This window comes from Acartia tonsa, chromosome 12 (genome assembly GCF_053477335.1).
Source record: "Acartia tonsa isolate MP-2025a chromosome 12, ASM5347733v1, whole genome shotgun sequence".
Taxonomy (NCBI): domain Eukaryota; kingdom Metazoa; phylum Arthropoda; class Copepoda; order Calanoida; family Acartiidae; genus Acartia; species Acartia tonsa.
In genome coordinates, this window is record NC_137271.1 from 46,548,165 (window position 1) to 46,568,158 (window position 19,994).

The 19,994-nt window shown below is 31.4% G+C and overlaps 1 protein-coding gene across 1 annotated transcript in view; it reads left to right on the forward strand.

Moving 5' to 3' along the window:
* The window catches only part of LOC145333381 (uncharacterized), a 94,045-nt gene that overhangs the window by 57,335 nt on the left and 16,716 nt on the right, over positions 1–19,994 (forward strand). The window contains exons 10-13 of the mRNA XM_080178499.1: positions 3,174–3,231; positions 6,022–6,183; positions 6,605–6,700; positions 18,956–19,090. Of these exons, the coding sequence (XP_080034625.1) occupies positions 3,174–3,231; positions 6,022–6,183; positions 6,605–6,700; positions 18,956–19,090 (451 nt within the window). The remainder of the gene's footprint in view (positions 1–3,173; positions 3,232–6,021; positions 6,184–6,604; positions 6,701–18,955; positions 19,091–19,994) is intronic.

Genomic DNA, 19,994 nt, shown 5'->3' on the forward strand with positions numbered 1-19,994 from the left:
TTCCAAAACTATCCAGGGTCCTATAAGAAGCATCCATAAAACACAGAACTCAATAGGTACTGTAATGGTCGAAATCTTAAGCTGAAGACAAAAAAGATTACTACTTTATATAATAGGATAATGAAATGCAGCTGTTTTAAGAGTTGTCAGCTTAATAATACAGACCGATTCAATAATTGTGTTAATATGTTATGATGTCTAACTTTAAGATGGTGTAATTATAGTTATATTTAGCCTAGAAAAATGATAAACATACCTAGAGAAGCGTTAAATAATTCTCTTTTTTATAATATAAATTTTTTTTAGAAACAAGAACAAGAACAATGCATAGCAGTGTAAAATATAAATTGATATTTTTTTTCCAAAATTCAATTCCCTCTGGTGATGTTATAAATAAAATATCAAAAGTCAAATTTAGGTGGATGTTATATGAATATATAAAGCTTCTTTACAGCCAAAAAAATTAGGAAAAAAAATATTATTTATGGAGCAACAACAAAAGTGGGTTTATCACAAAACCTCGATTTTTTAGTCAGCTGTTCCATAAAAAACCAAGACATTACCTGTATATTATAAAGCAATGCCAGGCGATTAAAATGAGGTATTAAGCACTTTCTAACTCCAAAAATTGATTCTTCTAGAGCAAAAATTAGTTTAGCATTTTTGGTGACTCAAATTTGAAATTTGATTTGTAGCAAGAGAAAAATATTAAAAAAACATACTTTTTTCTATTTAAGAGGCAAATTAATGGTATCAATATATTCACAAATGTCTTATATACAGTTTAACACACTTTTAAGTCCATTATTTTTGGGCTTTGAGTGAACGTCGAATAAGGTTGATTTTATCTCCTTTCGTAACATCGCGATTCGTCGTATTTTTAAAATGGCTTTTTATAGGTTATTTTAGGTTAGGTTAGGTTATATTGGGTTAGGTGATTGCTCCACAGGGTTAAGTTATTGGCCTTGCAGGGTTAGAGCCGCCCGCAGGGGCTAGAAATAGGAGAAAAGCTACTGTGAAAATTACGAAGAATCGCCCCATAAGGTGCGATGTTACGAAAGGGACTATACCCAAATATTCTTATTCGTTGCCTTAACAACTTTAAGTATCATAATTTTGATTTGTTGGTTCATTAAGTTGAGTGTCTAAAATTTTCAACCATATGCTGTTGATACTTTAAGTTTTTAAACAATCAGTCAATTCTTTCATATGTGAACATGGGAGGGAGGGGATATTGGACTGTAAATTTCACTGATATCCAAAGTTTTATAGCCATGTTATCTCAATCTACTGAAGGGTTAATTTAGTTTATCATCATTTGGGATTACATTACTTTATCGGCGATTGTCTTATCCATTTAGATCATTGAGCTGTACAACTTAAAAGTTAAAAAATATAATTTTATTGTATTGTTAATATGGTTTTCATTATATAAAAGTTATTCCGAGAAAAAATACATAAGAAGCAATTTAGATGGGTAAAGAGGGAGATATAACAAGGTTATACAATAAGGTAGACAATAAAGGGAGAAGTAGTTTGTGATTATTAAGTGTTATTAAATATGCGTTTGATTATACTATGCATTTTGTCAATATTAAGAACATCTAGACTTAATAATCGCTTTCGACTGAAGCTAACACACGGATTTTACGCAAAACAAGCACAAACTACTCCTCCCCTTATAAGTTCAGCTCAGGCGCATCTCTCTATTTGACTATTTAGTCCAGAGTACATGTCCTAGCCACCTTAGTCCTTTATGTTTAACTTCTGAATCAATACTATTACAATAAGTCTTGTCAAAAAATGTATAATTATGGATGTATAACCCAGATAACTAATAAAAGTGATTGGGACCTTTTTTGTCTGCTAGCAAACTTAGGTTTGTAAAGAGGGAGTTGTAACAAGATATTAGAGTTAGGAAGACTAAAGGGAGAAAAAGAGATAAGACAATGGTCGATATATGGATGAACATCACCAATGATGATACACAAAATTACCCCATCTGTAGATTTCAATTAGTGGTTGAAATATACTCAAATTAATGAACCAATCATTCAAATTTCAAAAATGTCCTCAAAGATGTTAAGCCAACGATTAAAAGTCGTTATTATAAAACTTTGGGGACTAGTGTAATAAACAAATTCACGCAAGAACGTAATAAAAGTATCTGTGTATATATCCTTGATAAAGAAGGGGCTTATTCAGCAAAAGCTAAGTAAGCTTATTTATAATTATGTAAGAAAATTGTGGGCCTTATTATCTATCTATCTTTCTTTCTATCTATCTATCTATCTGTCCATATGTATAATGTATATCTATCTTTCTAAGTAAGCTTCTATCTGTCTATCTAACTATCTATTTATCTATCTGTCCATATGTATAATGTATATCTATCTTACTTAGTAAGCTTCTTTATAATTACGTAAGGCAAATTGTAGGCCTTATTATCTATCTATCTATCTTTATATTTTTCTATCTATCTATATACTTATCTATTTTTGTAGATATTGATCTTCGTGAGCCTCTATAAAATATGTAAATTTAGTTCAATGATCAAAAACGAGTAGAAAAATAGTCTAAAACCATCAATACTTTAAAATAGTAATTAAATAGCCTAAAATAATTTCAGGAGCTATGTAAAGTTTTTCAAATTGAAAGACTCAATTGCAATATAATAAATGATAATTTTGTGTATCCTCATTGGGGATTTACATAAATTTCCCGGCCATTGTCTTATCCCTTTAGATCCCTGACAATATATATGTTTTTCTTTATCTATTTTGCTGCTTTGCCAAAAGTTTTAGTTTCACTTGTTTCTGGGTTAATTCATCTTTAATTGTTTACATTAAAATAGATAGATAGATAGATAGATAGATAGATAGATAGATAGATAGATAGATAGATAGATAGATAGATAGATAGATAGATAGATAGATAGATAAATGAATTGATAATGTTACGTTAAGTCTAACTGTATTTAATTAAAAAGAAAAAGTAAAAAAATTATTGGCTGGGGTTATTTTTCCAGGGGCGAGTTCTCTTAAGAGGATGGTGTTACCATCTCCTTCTATAGACCTATAAGAAGCTTGACTGTAAAGGAGAACCATATCGGTAAAGACAGACAAAAGTTAGACATCCTATCAATTTAATATAACAATTATTTATATTTTTAGGATTTTTCTTGTTTTCCCGAGATCTTAGCCAGTAGGTCCAAATCTGAAGTTTCTCTTGGTAAGAATTATTTTAATAGCGCAGCAACTCTATAACTATTATAATTATGTTTGTCTGTATGTCTACGACAACCCTTTCTTTACTATGGTATTCGCTCGGAAATATTAAGGAACATTGGACTGAGTAAATTACATTGTTTATCATCATTGGGGTAGGGATGTTATCATTTTATCGTCCATGGTTTTAGATCTTCTTAGATTTTAGAGAAAATGTATACTTGTAGAAAGAAAGACAGATTGATATAAACTTATGTAAATAAATGAATAGACATATAACTGAAGTACCTCTCACCCTCACTGTATTTAATTTGAAGTTCAAATGTAAGTATTATGGTAACACTCAATTTAAATAGTTAGATAGATAGATAGATAGATAGAAAGAAACTTGTGTAAATAATACTATAGTACAAACTCTCACTCTCCCTGAATTTAATTTGAAGTTCAAAATATAGGTATTATGGTAACACTCAATTATATTGTAAATAGATATATAGATATATAGATAGATAGATAGATAGATAGATAGATAGATAACTAAACTATCTCTCTCTCTCTCTCTCTCTCACACACACTCTCTGTATTTAATTTGAAGTTCAAATATAGGTATTATGGTAACACTTAATTTAGATAGATAGATAGATAGTATCTATTAGATACATATATAAATAGACAGATAGATAGATAGATAACTAAACTCTCTCTCTCTCACACTCTCTGTATCTAATTTGAAGTTAAAATAAAGGTATTATGGTAACACTCAATTATATTGTAAATACATATATACATATAGATAGACAGATAGATAGATATATGGATAGATAGATAGATAACTTATATAATACAAACTCTTACTCTCTCTCTGTATCTAATTTTAAGTTAAAATAAAGGTATTATGGTAACACTCAATTTAAATAGTTAGATAGATAGAAAGAAACTTGTGTAAATAGATAGATAAACAGATCTATAGTATAGATGTATATACAGACAACTACCTCCCTTTCGTCTGCTTCTAAATTATTTTCTGCTACTTGGCTGTGTCAATATAAGCGTCACCATTATTGGTTGATTTTGATTGACCAAATAGAAAGGTTGCACAATGTGGTTGCGATGGGGAGTTATTTAACCCTTCTTCCCTATATTGTTTTACTCTAATGATAGATAGATGGACAGATAGATAGATAGATAACTCTCACTCTCTCTGTATTTAATTTGAAGTTCAAAATATAGGTATTATGGTAACACTCAATTATATTGTAAATAGAAATATAGATATATAGATAGATAGATAACTATAGTACAAACTCTCACTCTCTCTGAATTTAATTTGAAGTTCAAAATATAGGTATCATGGTAACAGTCAATTATATTGTAAATAGATATATAGATATATAGATAGATAGATAACTATAGTACAATATCTCACTCTCTCTCTCTGTAACTAATTTGAAGTTAAAATAAAGGTATTATGGTAACACTCTATTATATTGTAAATACATATATACATATAGATAGACAGATAGATAAGTATATATGGATAGATAGATAGATAACCATAGTACTAACTCTCACACTCTCTGTATTTAATTTGAAGTTCAAATATAGGTATTATGGTAACAATCAATTCTATTCAAATTCCTCCAATCCAGTATTTCATCCAATTATTACATCCAAGCTTATTCTTTAATTTAGCTCCCTCCAGGGGTTAGGCATAAAGAATTTAGCTAACCCCCGCCCCCTCCCTTAATTTGATTTTTTAGAAAAATAAAAGGATTTTATAACGGACTTTTTTATTCACCAAAATTATATTTGGGTGTAATCCTATATATAGGTGCAATTATGTACATGTTGATAGTAAAATACAAACATATGTAGTACATATTTGAATATACAAGGTGTTTCATTTTAAACAAGGATGACAACATCCAATAAAATTTAAGCTTGTATGTATATGAAAACAAGTACGAATGCATGCTACAGTAAAGAATCTAATAAGTAAAATAAAGAATTACGAGTTTAAGAAAGTATTCTTATATAAATGTAACAGGGTCTGTCTGTACCGAAGAATCTCGCTAACCGCTTAGCCAATATGATTCTCTTTTACAATGTAGCTTTTTTACTGGGAAGGTTTTTAACTATTTAGGGGGGGGGGATATCGACAAATAAAAAATTATCCCCCCAAAAGTTTATTTGTATTTGAAAACTAAAATTAAAGATGGAATGAACTTACAGACCAACATATTTTATTTTTTTGTAAAGTAGCTACGCTACTAATAAGATTACACCCTGTTTAAATATTTTGATACTACATGTTCACCAATAATTCTGTTTGTTTACTATCTAAATTTAAATATATACTCTAACACTTAACAGATAGATAGATAGTTTGGTGTTAATTTATTTGTTAGTTTGTATAACATTTATTGCTGTCCAAGGTTGAGGATAAAGGGGTGTTTACTCCCCTTAAAAATTTTTAAAAATATATCAGATTTTCACCCTCTAACCCTGGATCCTTCATTTTAGCCATTTCAAAAAAGCTTAGACGTCCTTGATAATATTAAGTCATACTCAAAGACAAAATAGTGTTACCTAATACTTAGGATTTCGATAACTACTGAACCGATTGAGGTCTTTATTTTAAGAAAGTTAGACATAGGTCCCTATATGGTTTTAGGCTATTTAATTTAATATCTAAGTTTGGTTTTAGGTTATTTTCCTACTTTACTTATTCCTTCGAATTTTACAAGTTTGTTTGCTAATGTTCGCATTTTAAATCCTTGTTTTTTTTGTTTAGGTGAGCGGGGATCCTTAATCTGCCGGGTTAGGTCGGAGCCCGTGGGGGCTATAACATGGTATCGTGACGGGATACCCGTATCCAACTCAACGGCCCATCAGATAGAGGAAAGGTTGACTATTTACCAGACGGTCGACGGCAGTGAATTGACTAGCCATTTAGGTAGGAATTTTACCCAGGGAGGGAGGGGACATTGGACTGTTTATTATTACACTAGTCCCCAAAGTTAAAGTTAAATTAAAATTGAAGGTACAAACGTTTCAACCACTAATTGTAATCTACAGAAGGGGTAATTGTTTGAGATTGTACACTTATTAAACAAATACAGGCAGAAGGGGGACATTTGGCTGTTTTTTACACTAGTCTCCAAATTTATGTAGTAATTTTTTCTTATTCGTTGGATTAACTATTATGGGACATTGATAAGTTGGATCATTAAGTTGAGTGCATACGTTTTAACCACTAATTGTAATCTACAGAAGGGGTAATTTTGTGTAGCATCATTGGGAATGTACAGTAATTTATCGGCCATTGTCTTATCAAAGATCCTTATAGACTAACTCATTTTTCCTGTGTATTTTAGTAATTGAAAATGTACGGGAAGAGGATGGTGGCTCATATCTTTGTGTTGTGGAAAATACTGCGGGCTCTGCACATTCTAATTTTACTCTAGTAACAGGTAGGTAATCTATAAAAACATAAAAAATCAGTTTAATTTTATACAATTTGACTAAAGCAAAACATTTGATATAAGAAGCTTAGATGTTTTGAGGGGATATTTGACTTTGAATTATTATGGTAAAGTCAAATGCTTTATCTATCTTTCTATCTATCTATCTATCTATCTATCTGTCTGTCTGTCTATCTATCTATCTATTTATCTATCTGTCTGTCTGTCTATCTATCTATTTATTTATCTGTCTATCAATCAATCTGTCTATCTATCTATCTTTCGATCTATCTATCTATCTATCTATTGATATGTTCATTAATCTGTCTATCTACAAGTCTATCTAATCTGGAACTATTTACTAAAATATCGGAATAATTTATTTTGACTGTCTGTCAACTCACCCCCCCCCCCCCCCACCCTCTCTCTGTCAACCCTCCCCCTTGGGATTTACTCCCTCTTTTTGTTATTTTCAGGGACATGTTTTATAAACAAAATTTAGGGGTGGGGGAGTTAGTTACATTTTACGCATCGCGATGCATTTTTTTTAAATGGAGCGATTAACAATCCTAATATAAAAGTAAGAAGATCTTTGTCTGTACCGAAGGATCTCGCTAACCGCTTATCCGAGATGGTTCTCCATTACATAGCTTCTTATAAGTTCTAGGAAGGGTTACTACTATTTTTGGGGAGAGTACCACCATCCTCCCAGGAGAAATCGCCCCTAGAAAATACTAAAATATATTTCGAAGCCGCCGCTTTATACTTAATGGGCTTCGCTTAGTACAAGGTCGCGAACCCATTTTTTTAAAACTAAACATAGTAGGGGGGAGGGCCAACTTCCATCTCCCCCCCCCCCCCCATCAACCCCAAAATCTTAAAAATTCAAGGTTGAATACAAGAATATTTTTCTCAGAAAATCTGTCCCTAACTTTTGCTCCTATATTTTTATCCATTCAGGAAAACTCTTTTTATTCCGAGTTTATACCTTACTACAGAAAAATATAAATTCGCAAGTTACTTTTCAAAAATCCACGAATCATATCTTAATTTAATTTATGAATTAATAATCAAATACCTAACAAATATGACAACATCCATAAAAGCAAAGCTCTAAAATCAGAAGGAAGGACAAACGAACAATAACTCTTGTAGAATTGTCAGCTTTTAATAAGCAGAACAAAATTGTACATAAATTTGTTTCCAATAATTGCTTAAATACAGTATACAGTAATAGGACTTTAATTTCTGGGATTTGATTATAGAAATGATTCGCTTATTATACATAGGTAGTAACGCATCTGACATAGTATTTATTATAATAGGTATTAACCCAGGCATTTTAACCAATGCATACTTTTTAAATTTTAATTTGATTTAATGTAATAATGTAAAAACAGCATTATGTAAAAAACACATCGTTATAAAATCTACAAAATAATACTTTACTGAAAATAAAATAAATTTGACCTCTTTGTTTGTTGCTCGATTTTTCTCGAGATTTACTGACATAACTTAAAAAAACTTTATTTTATTTATTAAAGCAAAGATAATTGAATTATTGAACAAACGAACATTAACAAATAAGTTTTAAGTTTTTAAAATGGATGTACGGACTTTCTGGTATTGATTATAGGAATGTTATGCTTGAAGTAAAACTGATAAGAATTGATGTGCAAGGTTTTAAATATATTGGACAATTCTAACATGCCTATTTAAGGATCTGTAGGACTATTAATTTACGGGGTAGATCTTAGTAAATATTATGTATGGCAATTGCTGTTCTAAATCAGGGAGGAAGGGGACATTGGACTGTTTATTACACTAGTCCCCAAAGTTTTATAGTTAATTTTTATTTGTTGACATAGCAAATTTGGGGACTTTTATTGAATTTTGATAGTTTGAGTGTCCAAATGTTTCAACCACTAATAGCAATATACAATAGGGGTAATTATGTGTATCATCATTAAGGATGTACATTAATTTATCGGCCATTATCTTATCCCTTTATATCCCTGTGTTCTAAATCCCCTTGTCGACGGACGACGTTGTAAATGATCTTTTTTTCATACACACAGCTAATGGTTAAGGACTTTTCAGTACATAATTTCCATCAAAGGTTTTTTTCAGGGTCTATAAGCCCCCATCCCCCCCCCCCAAAAAAAAAAAATTTAATTTAGAGCTGTTTTGCTTATAAGAATCATGGAAACAGCCAATCGAAAGTCAGTTTAAAGTACCCAAAACTTTTGAGCCTAGGAATTGAAAGCTTTGTTATAAAACTTTGGGTACCAGTGTAATACACAAACCAATGTCCCCTCCCTCCCTGAACAAAATATATATTTTAAAAATTTTAATGGGGTTCATAGACATCCAAGAAAGAGTTTAAGGGGTGTTAAACCCCCTTAAACTATTAAGCCTTTCATTTTACCCCCCTTAAAATTCTTAGAAATACATTAGATTACCCCCTTTAAATCTTTAAAACTCCTCATTTTACCCCTCCTAAAAATAAAAATCTTGGACGTCCCTAATGGGGGTCTAATCAAAGTTGTTAAGAAATTATAGATTTTCCCTCCAATATTTATTATGTTCTAAAGGATATATGTTGATGTTGTCCACACAAAATCATGTGCTTTCCTTTAAAAGTGTCTTGCGAGCACCGAAACCCCCCCCCCTACATTTATTTTTTGATAAATTGAAAATAATGGGTTGTTATATTTTTATTTATGAGTAACCCCTGTTCCTTACACCTACGATGCAACCCGGGATAAGACAATGGCCGATAAATGATTTACATCCCCAATTATAATACACAATATTACCCCTTCTATATATTAAAAATAGTGGTTGAAACATTTTCACAAGAAAACGTTATTTTAAAACTTTCCAGACAAGTAGTATAATAAACAGCCCATTGTAACTTCTCTCTATCTTGGTGCTACCTAACCTGCCCTGACTAAAAAATGCCCTCATGCTTTATTTTCTATATAAATATAAAGGGGGGGGGGGGTTCTGTGCTCTACTAGACACTTTAAGGAAACCAGCACATAATCATTATAAAAGGTCAAATCATGGTATACAATACAGGGAGGGAGGGGACATTGGGCTGTTTATTACACTAGTCTCCAAAGTTTTATAGGATCCTTTTCTTATTCGTTGGATTGATAACTCTGGGGAATCTTACTTAATTTTGATTGGTTGGTTAATTAAGTTTAGTGATGAAACACTTCAACAACAAATTGTATCTACAAAAGGATATATTGTCATTGTTTTATCCCTTTAGTTCCCTGTATACAATAAAGATAAGTAGCGCAACGAAATTAGACTGATAACATATTTTTAAATATTTTTTTACATTTTGTCTGCTCGGGATATGGCTTATGGCTTAAATTTGGGTATTAGCCAGGATTGTTTTAGGCTATTTTTCCCTTTAGTCTTTCAAATAACACGAGCCTATAGTTGCTTGGGTCACAACATTGATAAATTTTCATTTAAATGATTTTTTAAAAATTTTCAAAAATCAAGATACAACGTCAACAAATTAGTTAATTAGTTATTGCCGTAGTTATAGAGTAGAGTCGCTAAGAAAATTTTACTTTTGAAAAATTTAAAAAAAAAATACTAAAAATGTTTCATTGTCAATCTACTATTCTAACCAACTATCTTTTTTTTCTGGTTATTGAGCTAGCTAGTAATTTCCAGGGATCTAAAGGAAAAGACAGTGGCCGACAAAACAATGTACATCCCCAATGATAATATACAAAATTAAACCTTCTGTAGATTACAATTGGTGGTTGAAACGATTGTAAACTCAACTTAATGAACCAACCTATCAAAATTCAATAAAAGTTCCCAAAATTGTTAAGCCAATAAGAAAACATTATAACAAAACTTTGGGGACTAATGTAATAAACAACCTAATGTACCATCCCTTCCTGTGTTAAACTACCTTTTTTTCTGGTTATTAAGCTAGCTAGTAATTTCTATCCTTTTCTTTAATCCTTTCCTTTAGCGGGTTCTTTAATTGTTTAATACCATAGAATCACAATTGAATTTAAGCCTAACTAACCCTGCTACTTTAAAGTATTAAAATTGTCACAAAAGGCCTTCAAAATCCGATTTTAGAAGCAAAACATCTTATTAGTAAGAATGTCCGTTCGGCTATTGACGGATTTTTAAAGGGGAACATAAAGAGGATTATTTTATTCGCATTATTCCTTAAAGTTGGATGTTGGGTTGTACTCAAATGCTCTTATTCAATCAGACTGTTCTCTTTTATGGAACATTTTATATTTATACATTTGGAATTAGAGTAAAACAATATATCAACATTATCAACATTCTTAATGATAATTACATTGCATTAAGAATTTATTAATAAACTATTTTTTGTAAACAATGAATACTATAGGTTTAGCACAATTTAATATAAGTATCCAAAAACTGAAAAACGCCTGGGGGTGGTGTTGAAACTGTATCTCCCCATCGCAACCGTTTTGTGCAACCTTTCAATTGGGTTATTGAAAATCAATTAATGATGTCGCTAATAATAACACAGCCAAGAAGCAGAAAAAAATTAGACGCAGACAAAAGAGGTTTTTGGAAAAGGAACGGAGGTAGTTGTCTGTATATACATTTATACTTTAGATCTGTTCATTTGGATATGATTAAGAACAATTTGACTTAATAAGAGCATTTGACAATCAAACAAAGAACTAAAAAAAACCCACTATGTAAAATATAATGAAAGTGTCTCATAAGAATATTCTAATATAACGACAATTAATACCAAACATTTACTCTATTTCATGCTTATTATTCTTATAAATTATACTATTTATTCTTTGAAATTTTTACTTTTTTTTGTTCTGGTACTTTTGGATTTAATCCACCTGGTTTCTAGTTTGTTGTTCTCTAAATTCTTGTTTTGTTACTGTGCTACTTATGGACATACTTACATTCTTGTTTCCAGTTTGTTGTTCTCTAAATTCTTGTTTTGTTGTTGCGCTACTTATGGACATATTTACATTCTTGTTTCTAGCTTGTCGTTCTCTAAATTCTTGTTTTGTTGCTGCGCTACTTATGGACATACTTACATTCTTGTTTCCAGTTTGTTGTTCTCTAAATTCTTGTTTTGTTGTTGCGCTACTTATGGACATACTTACATTCTTGTTTCCAGTTTGTTGTTCTCTAAATTCTTGTTTTGTTGCTGCGCTACTTATGGACATACTTACATTCTTGTTTCCAGTTTGTTGTTCTCTAAATTCTTGTTTTGTTGCTGCGCTACTTATGGACATACTTACATTCTTGTTTCCAGTTTATTGTTCTCTAAATTCTTGTTTTGTTGCTGCGCTACTTATGGACATACTTACATTCTTGTTTCCAGTTTATTGTTCTCTAAATTCTTGTTTTGTTGTCCATTTATTCAATACTTGTCACGAGTTTCACAGATTTGGCAAGATAAAAAAAGTAATTTTATTTTTATTTTTCACTTTTTCTGTATGATAAGCTACGCCCCTAGCCTTTAGGGGCTCTGTATTAGAAAAATAGCTTTAAACCATTCCAAGATATGAATCTGAAATGGCCTAAACCTTTAAATGAGCTATGCGAAGCTTACCCAAGAAAGAGAACTCAATCAGTTCAGTAGTTATTCAGATCTTAAGCTTCAGACAAAAACCCTTACTTCTTTACATAATAGGATAGCTTTGCCCTCTAGCCGTTTTTAAATGCATATATGTCCTTTAACATTGTTAATTTAAAACATCCTATAATACAATCCATCGTTATAACAAGTTTTTTTTAAAGATTCGAAATAACATTCTGCTTATATAATATTAAAAATGCAGTGACTTTTTAAAAAAAAAATTCGTTTGTCTTGTTGATTTATTGAGCTTCGCTTTTGATTGTTGTTGTCATCCTTGTTTGCTATTATTTATATTTATTTCTAAATCTTTAAAAGTTTTTTCTATTTATTTTTTCAATAATTCTGTTACTTCCTGATTTCTATAGACAAGTCAAAACTTTTCTTTAGCTCCAAGTTTTCAACAAGAGATAGAAAAAAACCAGATTTTTACAAGAATAGTTTGAACAAGGGATTTAAAGGGATAAGACATTGGCCAAAAAATTAATATACAGGGTGGGGCAAATAAGACCGGACAAACTTTAAACGGCCATAGTGTCAAAACTACTTGACCAATCAAGACGTTTAACCACGCTATAAAAAGCTTAGGTAATGACCTTTTAGCAAAAAAATCTTTGGACGTAGATGGACGTGTAAAACGAGCTGGCCGCGTATATGTTCAACAAGGCAGATTCCAAATGCGCCGGTGGTTTAATCTGGATTCTCGACTAGGGCCCACTAAATATGACCTCAGCCCATCTGTAGATGAGGTAGAGTTATGCAAATTGCTGGGAATACTGTTAGATACATAAGTAAGACACTAGAAAAGACTAGAGCTCTCTATCTTAAATGTCTTCGCCGTAGTTCTCCAGCAAAGTGAAACGGGGCAGATTTTGAGATGTAAAAAACGTCAAAAACCGTGAAAATTTTTCGGTTCTTGACTTTAGGGACCCATATTGAACTTTAAAACTCATTTTAGTCTATAGGTTGCGCTGACAACCCTAGCTGAAACTTCATGCCATTTCAGTAAGGAGCGTCGTTCTAGCCCAACTGTGGTCCAAATAAGAGCCTCCGTGTCCGGGTAGCTTCAAAGTTGGGCGAATTTGGATCCTGCGGTTACTCACTTTCCTAAGGAAATGTGGCCTCCCAGCAGCCCGATCTTAATTCAATGGACTTTTGGGCCTAGGGCTACTTTGAAGCATGCACCAATAGACGTGCCCATACCACAAAGACCTCTTCCATTGCCACTATCAAGGAGAACTACGCCTGCTTGGACAGTTACATTTTGACCTGGACCTGGAGGAGGCGGGTAGAGGCGGTAATTAAGGCTGGCGGCGATTTTATTGAATAATCTAATTGTCATATACCTATTTTGCTTGCCAGTTTTTAAAATTCAATAAAATCTTTAAAATTGACGATTTTATGTTCATTTGTTTAGAAGTTAGAATTTGTCCGGTCTTATTTGCCCCACCCTGTACATCCCCAACAGGTGTTACACAAAATTGCCCCTTCTGTAGATTATAATTAGTGGTTGAAACATTTGGACACTTAACTTAATGAACCAACAAATTAAAATTCAATAAAGGTCCCCAAATAAACCAAACGAATAAAAAAACGTTATTACTTTGGGTACTAGTGTAATTAACAGCCCAATGTCCCCTCCCTCCCTGAAGAAACAAGTTTGTTGGGTTCTATCTGTTGCTTTTTTTCATTTCAAGAATTTAAGATTTATCTTCCACTTTTCAGGGATACAAACATGAACAATAAATTAATGTATATCCTTAATTCTAAACAAAATTACCCCTTTTAAGCATTAGAATTATTTTTGGAATGATTTAGAAATTGCAAGATATTGTGCAATCTAAATTAAAAGTCCCCAAAGTTAATAGATTAAGACTTTGGACACTAGAAAAAAATTTCATTCCAGTGTCTCCTCACTCTCTACTCACATGATGATTACTATAACAGTTAGGTATGATTTTGAAAGCGAATCGATTAACTCTTTAATTGTTGCCAGAAAATCCGCATATTTTTTTTATGGCATATTTATCTTAATCACCTGATTTTTGTAAACTATTAGAGTAGGATAACAAAGTAGAATATTTTAAGCGAAGTATCTCTATAATCAAGTCCCAAAAATCCTTTTATATAAAAATTTTTTCTTTCCCAAATATTTAGAGTTGACTAAAGCATAACGTCACACAGATAGTAAAATAAATATTACAGGGTCTAACTTTTTTCTTCTTTAATGTTGACCCAAATTTTATAAATCTTTATAAAATTAGTCCAAAAAACGAAGGAGACATGTAATACCCCTAATTAACGTTTGGTCCCAAAGTTAAGACCAACCAAATAAAGATCTCATAAAAGTACCTAAAGTTTTTGATTCAACGAATGTGAGTGCAAGGCATTGATTTAAAAGTTTGGGTACCACTGTAATTTACGATTGAAAATACCCACCCTCATTACACTTGCAGTTTAGAATATCTAATAAATATTTCAAATATGTAGTACCCAAAGTTTTTGAATCAACGAATGAGAGATCATTGATAAAGAAACTTTGGGTACCACTGTAATTTTCAATTCAATGTCCCATCCCTTCCTGAGCCTACCCCTGTATCTACGTATAGTGTGGTGTTTGAATTGGCAAAAGTTAAGGCTTTTATAGGTTTTATCCGATTTGTGTCAATAATTCACAAGAGTTTCATCAGTCCAACAACCAGGGAGGGAGGGTATATTGGGCTGTGAATTACACTATTCCCCAAAGTTTTATTATAACATTTTCTTATTCGTTGGCTCAATAACTTTGGGGACTTTTTTGACTAAATTTTGATTGGTTGGTTCATGAAGTTAAATGTTCAAACGTTTAAACCACTGATTACAATCTACTAATGAGGTATAATTTTGTGTATGTAATCAATTTATCGGCCATTGTCTTATCCCTTTGTATTCCTGAGTGAATCCCAGCAATACACCTGGGGGGGCCTAGGATACAGAGATAGGTCACCTTTGATTTGTGGAGATAATTCACTAGTTTCATTTTGATTGGTTGGTTCATTAAGTTGAATGTTTTGAAACTATCTATCTATCTATCCATCTATCTATCTATTTATCTATCTATCTATCTATCTAACTAACTATCTATCTATCTATCTATCTATCTATCTATCTATCTATCTATCTATCTATCTATCTAACTAACTAACTATCTATCTATCCATCTATCTATCTATCTATCTATCTATCTATCTATCTATCTATCTATCTATCTATCTATCTATCTATCTATCTATCTATCCATCTATCTATCTATCTATCTATCTATCTATCTAACTATCTAACTCTATATCTATCTATTTATCTATGTTTATAACTGTTATAATTGTGTAGTGTTGTGGCTAAAACAAAACTTTACAACTAAATTTCCACAAAACTTTTATTTCACTCTCTTTCTTTGTCTCTCTCTCTCTCTCTCTCTTTCTTTCTCTCTCTCTCTCTCTCTCTCTCTCTCTCTCTCTCTCTCTCTCTCTCTCTCTTCTCTCTCTCTCTCTCTCTCTCTCTCTCTCTCTCTCTCTCCCTCTCTCTCTCTTAAATCTTTTCCCCTTTGTCAAGTGTTGCAACACTGGATTTAAGATATACGTGGATATATTGACAGGGGAATATTTGTTGTCAATTTAGCTTGCTAATATGGGCCTCATTTATTGATTAATTGGAGGGGAGGGGGGGATAAAAGGGGTGTGAAAAAGGATATTGTTATTTTAGCCAGTAGCGAGCAACACTTTATGATAATACATGAAAATCTAGTGCAACATTCATGAAATAATATATCCATTGTTGCAACCACACATTTTAGCATAAACGTATTAGATTTTAAAAGGCAAAGCTTTTCAATATGTAGGATCCGTTTGTCCGCCCATCTGACCCCTAACGTATAACTATTATCATCAATTAAAGCTTGTTTGAATTGATTAATTGACTAAATTAAAAAAGTAAACTACAATTTTAATGTCTGTGTGTCCATTTTAAGCATTTGAAACAATTATCATATTTGAGCATTTAGATTCTAAGGATGTTTAGACATAAAGTTATAAAGGGGGTATTTTCCTTAAAGTTGGGTCAAACTGTTCTTAATTTTGACCAAATGCATAGTAAAATTAAACGCAGTTTGATCTAATAAGCGCATTTGACTGAAATCTTACGCCAAACTTTACGGAAAATACTAGAAAAAAAAATAATTCTTTTTTGCTGTTTTCAAAGAAACTCCATAAAGTTCACCATTTATTTCCTAAATAAAAAGATTTCTTTTACTACTTTTTAAAGTCACTTTTAGATGTTAAAATAACAATACAGTAATACTATTTCATTGGACGAAATTTAAATGTTTTACTTTGTTTTCTTGGACCTAAGGAACCAGTTTTTATTGTACCACAAAGTTTATGCAAATAAGTTTTATCAGGGATCTAAAGGGATAAGACAACGGCCGATAAATTGATGTACACCCACAATGATGATACACAAATTTACCCCTTCTATAGATTATGATTAGTCAGTGAAACGTTTGGGCACTGAACTTAATGAACCAACCAATAAAAATTTCATCAATGTACACAAAGTTGTTAAGACGACGAATAAGAAAACGTTATTATAAAACTTTAGGGAATAGTTAAATAAAAAGCCCAATGTCCCCTCCCTCCCTTCTGAGTTTCATTGTGTTTTTATTTAACAACATTATAAAACAATTAGGGAAGGAGGGGACATTGGGCTGTTTATTACACTAGTCCCAAAAGTCTTATAATAACAATTTCATATTTGTTGGCTTAACAATCTTGAGAACTATTATTGATTTTTGATTGGATGGTTCATTTAGTACAATGTTCAAACCCCTAATGGCAATCTACTAAAGGGATATTTTTGTGTATCATAATTGGGATGTACATTAATTTATCGGCCATTGTCTTATCCCTTTAGATCCCTGTGATAGAATACTATTAAAATGAATATGAAAATAAAAATAAAAAGTGAATCTTAATAGAAAAAAGAGAAAAATACAAAAGAGAATAAAATAAGAGAGAGAGACAGACGGATAGACATTTACAAAAAAAAAAAACGAAAAAGAAAATGAATATTACAGAAAAAAAAACATTTAAAAAGGTTTACACAAATCGATTTATATAATATATAGATAGATAGATAGTAATATAGGAAAGGAAAGAGATATGGAGAAAAAGAGAGAGAGAGAGTTTAGGTATTCTATTGAAAGGGATTCCAATAGAAATTCCAACATATTCAAGTATGCTATTTCTAGCTATCGTTCTATCTAAATATCTATCTATCTTACTATCTTCATAGAAAAGCACATCTTTTTCAAACTGAGCTTTTAAGTTAAATTTACTGTTATATGTCATAGGGGGGTTAAGGACGAGGCTTTGGGCAAAGTAGAAAATAATTTAGAAAGAAGGTTTAATGCAAAGGATATCAACCAGTTTTGTTTTGTAGCAATAATTTACTGTTTTGAAGGATGTGAAAATGTTTTGAAAATGTGGTATATTATGCGGTAGTGGTTGATCACTTTATTCAAATTTAAGGCTCGGCAGCTGCGCGTCAGTCGCGTGAAAGCCTCAGTAAAATCGTAATATTATAACTTTAAAATTTAGCTTGATGTCTAAACCAGTTCCAGAACAGAAAATCCATCTTTTCAGAGTTTTTTGGCAAACAAGCGGGTTTAAATTTTAGTTTGGTGTGCGGCTGCCGAGCCCTGTTTAAAAGGATTCCTATTTGAATTGTTGATTTCAAATTTCAAGTATTCTTCCGGGTTTAGAAAGCTATTTCAAAGGAAGGAAGAGAGATAGATAGATAGATTGGAAGAAACATAGATAGATAGATAGATAGAAAAATATTATTATTACGTATTTTATTGGTTTCAATCATTTTAAAACATAAAATAAAAAATATATTACTAACATATAAAATTATAAATTATTTACAAATTCTACATAAAAATCATTCTGGTTTTCTTTCATGTGCTCTGTCTTTGACTACTCGCAGTTTTTCAATTATTGTTTTTTTTCTGAATGAGGGCAATGCCATCTTTTTCATTAACACTTGAAAAATAGATATCTAGTAATATAGATAGATAGATAGATAGTACATGGAAATTCTATCTATCTATCAAGTTTAGATTATTATATTATAATATGATACTCTCAAAAGTAGAAAGTTTGGCAAACCAAACTAACTAACTATCTATATATCTATCTCACTATCTATCTAAATGTCTCCTGAGTACCTTATTGGTTAAAAAGTGCTAAACTAAACTAACTAATCTAACCATCTGACTATCTATCTATCAATCTATATATCTATATATCTATCTATCTATCTATATATACATCTAGGTTATTTCGCTGGGAGTGCAGCCCTATCCACTGGGGAAATTGTCGGCATAGTGGTGACTCTGATTCTGCTTATTCTTGTTATAACTATCTATTTATCTATCTATCTATCTGTTTATCTATCTATCTATCCATCTATCTATCTATCTATCTATCTATCTATCTATCTATCTATCTATCTATCTATCTATCTATCTATCTATCTATTTATCTATCTATCTATCTATCTATCTAACTATCTATCTATCTATCTAGGATACTTTGCTGGAAGTGCGGCACTATCCACTGGTGAAATAGTTGGCATAGTGGTGACCCTAATTCTGCTCGTACTTGTTATAGCTGCTCTGATCCTCCTCATTATACAGAGAGGTCTACCTGACAAAATTAAAGGTTAGATTTTTATATATTTTTTTCAAGTAGCGCAGCTACTCTATAATTAGTGTATGCCCGTCCGTGTAAAGAATTCTCTAACTCAGGGAGGTGGTAGACATTAGGCTGTTTATTGTACTAGTCCCTAAAGTTTTATATTAACGTTATAGCTGCTCCTATCCTTCTCATTATACAGAGAGGTTTGCCTGACAAAATCAAAGGTTGCATTTTTTATATTTTTTCAAGTAGCGAAGCTTCTCTATGATTAGGGTATGTATCCAGGGAAGGAGTGGACATTGTGCTGTTTATTAAACTATTCCCCTAAGTTATATAATAACGCTTTCTTATTTTGGCCTAACAACTTGGGAACTTTTAATGAATTTTGATTGGTTGGTTTATTAATTTTAGTGTCCAAACGAATCAACCAATAAGTGTAATTCAAAGAAGAGTAATTTTATCAATTTATCGGCAATTGTCCTATCCTTGTAGATCCCTGATAATTATAGTATGTGTCCGTCCTACCTAAAATGATTATAATAAAAACAAGAAAATTAGCTTTTGCCTATCTTGCCCCTAGAGAATTTCCTCAAAATAGTTTTTAATGGTTGCTGTATTTGTTCAGCTCATTATGAACAAAGCTATACTTGTTTTGGTATAAATTGTATAAGCTATTATTTATGAGGATAATTTTTCTTGCATTTTCTCAGGAATACCAAGGGTTAAGACAATGGACAATAAATTAATGACAATGTTCATCCCTAATGATCATAAACAAAATAACCCTTTCTATAGATTGAAAGTTTTGGTTGGACAGTTCTAGTTTGTAATTAACTAATCATAATTTTAAAAAAGTACCCAAAGTTGGGGAGCTAACGATCTTTTAAAACTTTGGGTACCAAGTTATTTTTGAGTCCAATGTCTCCTC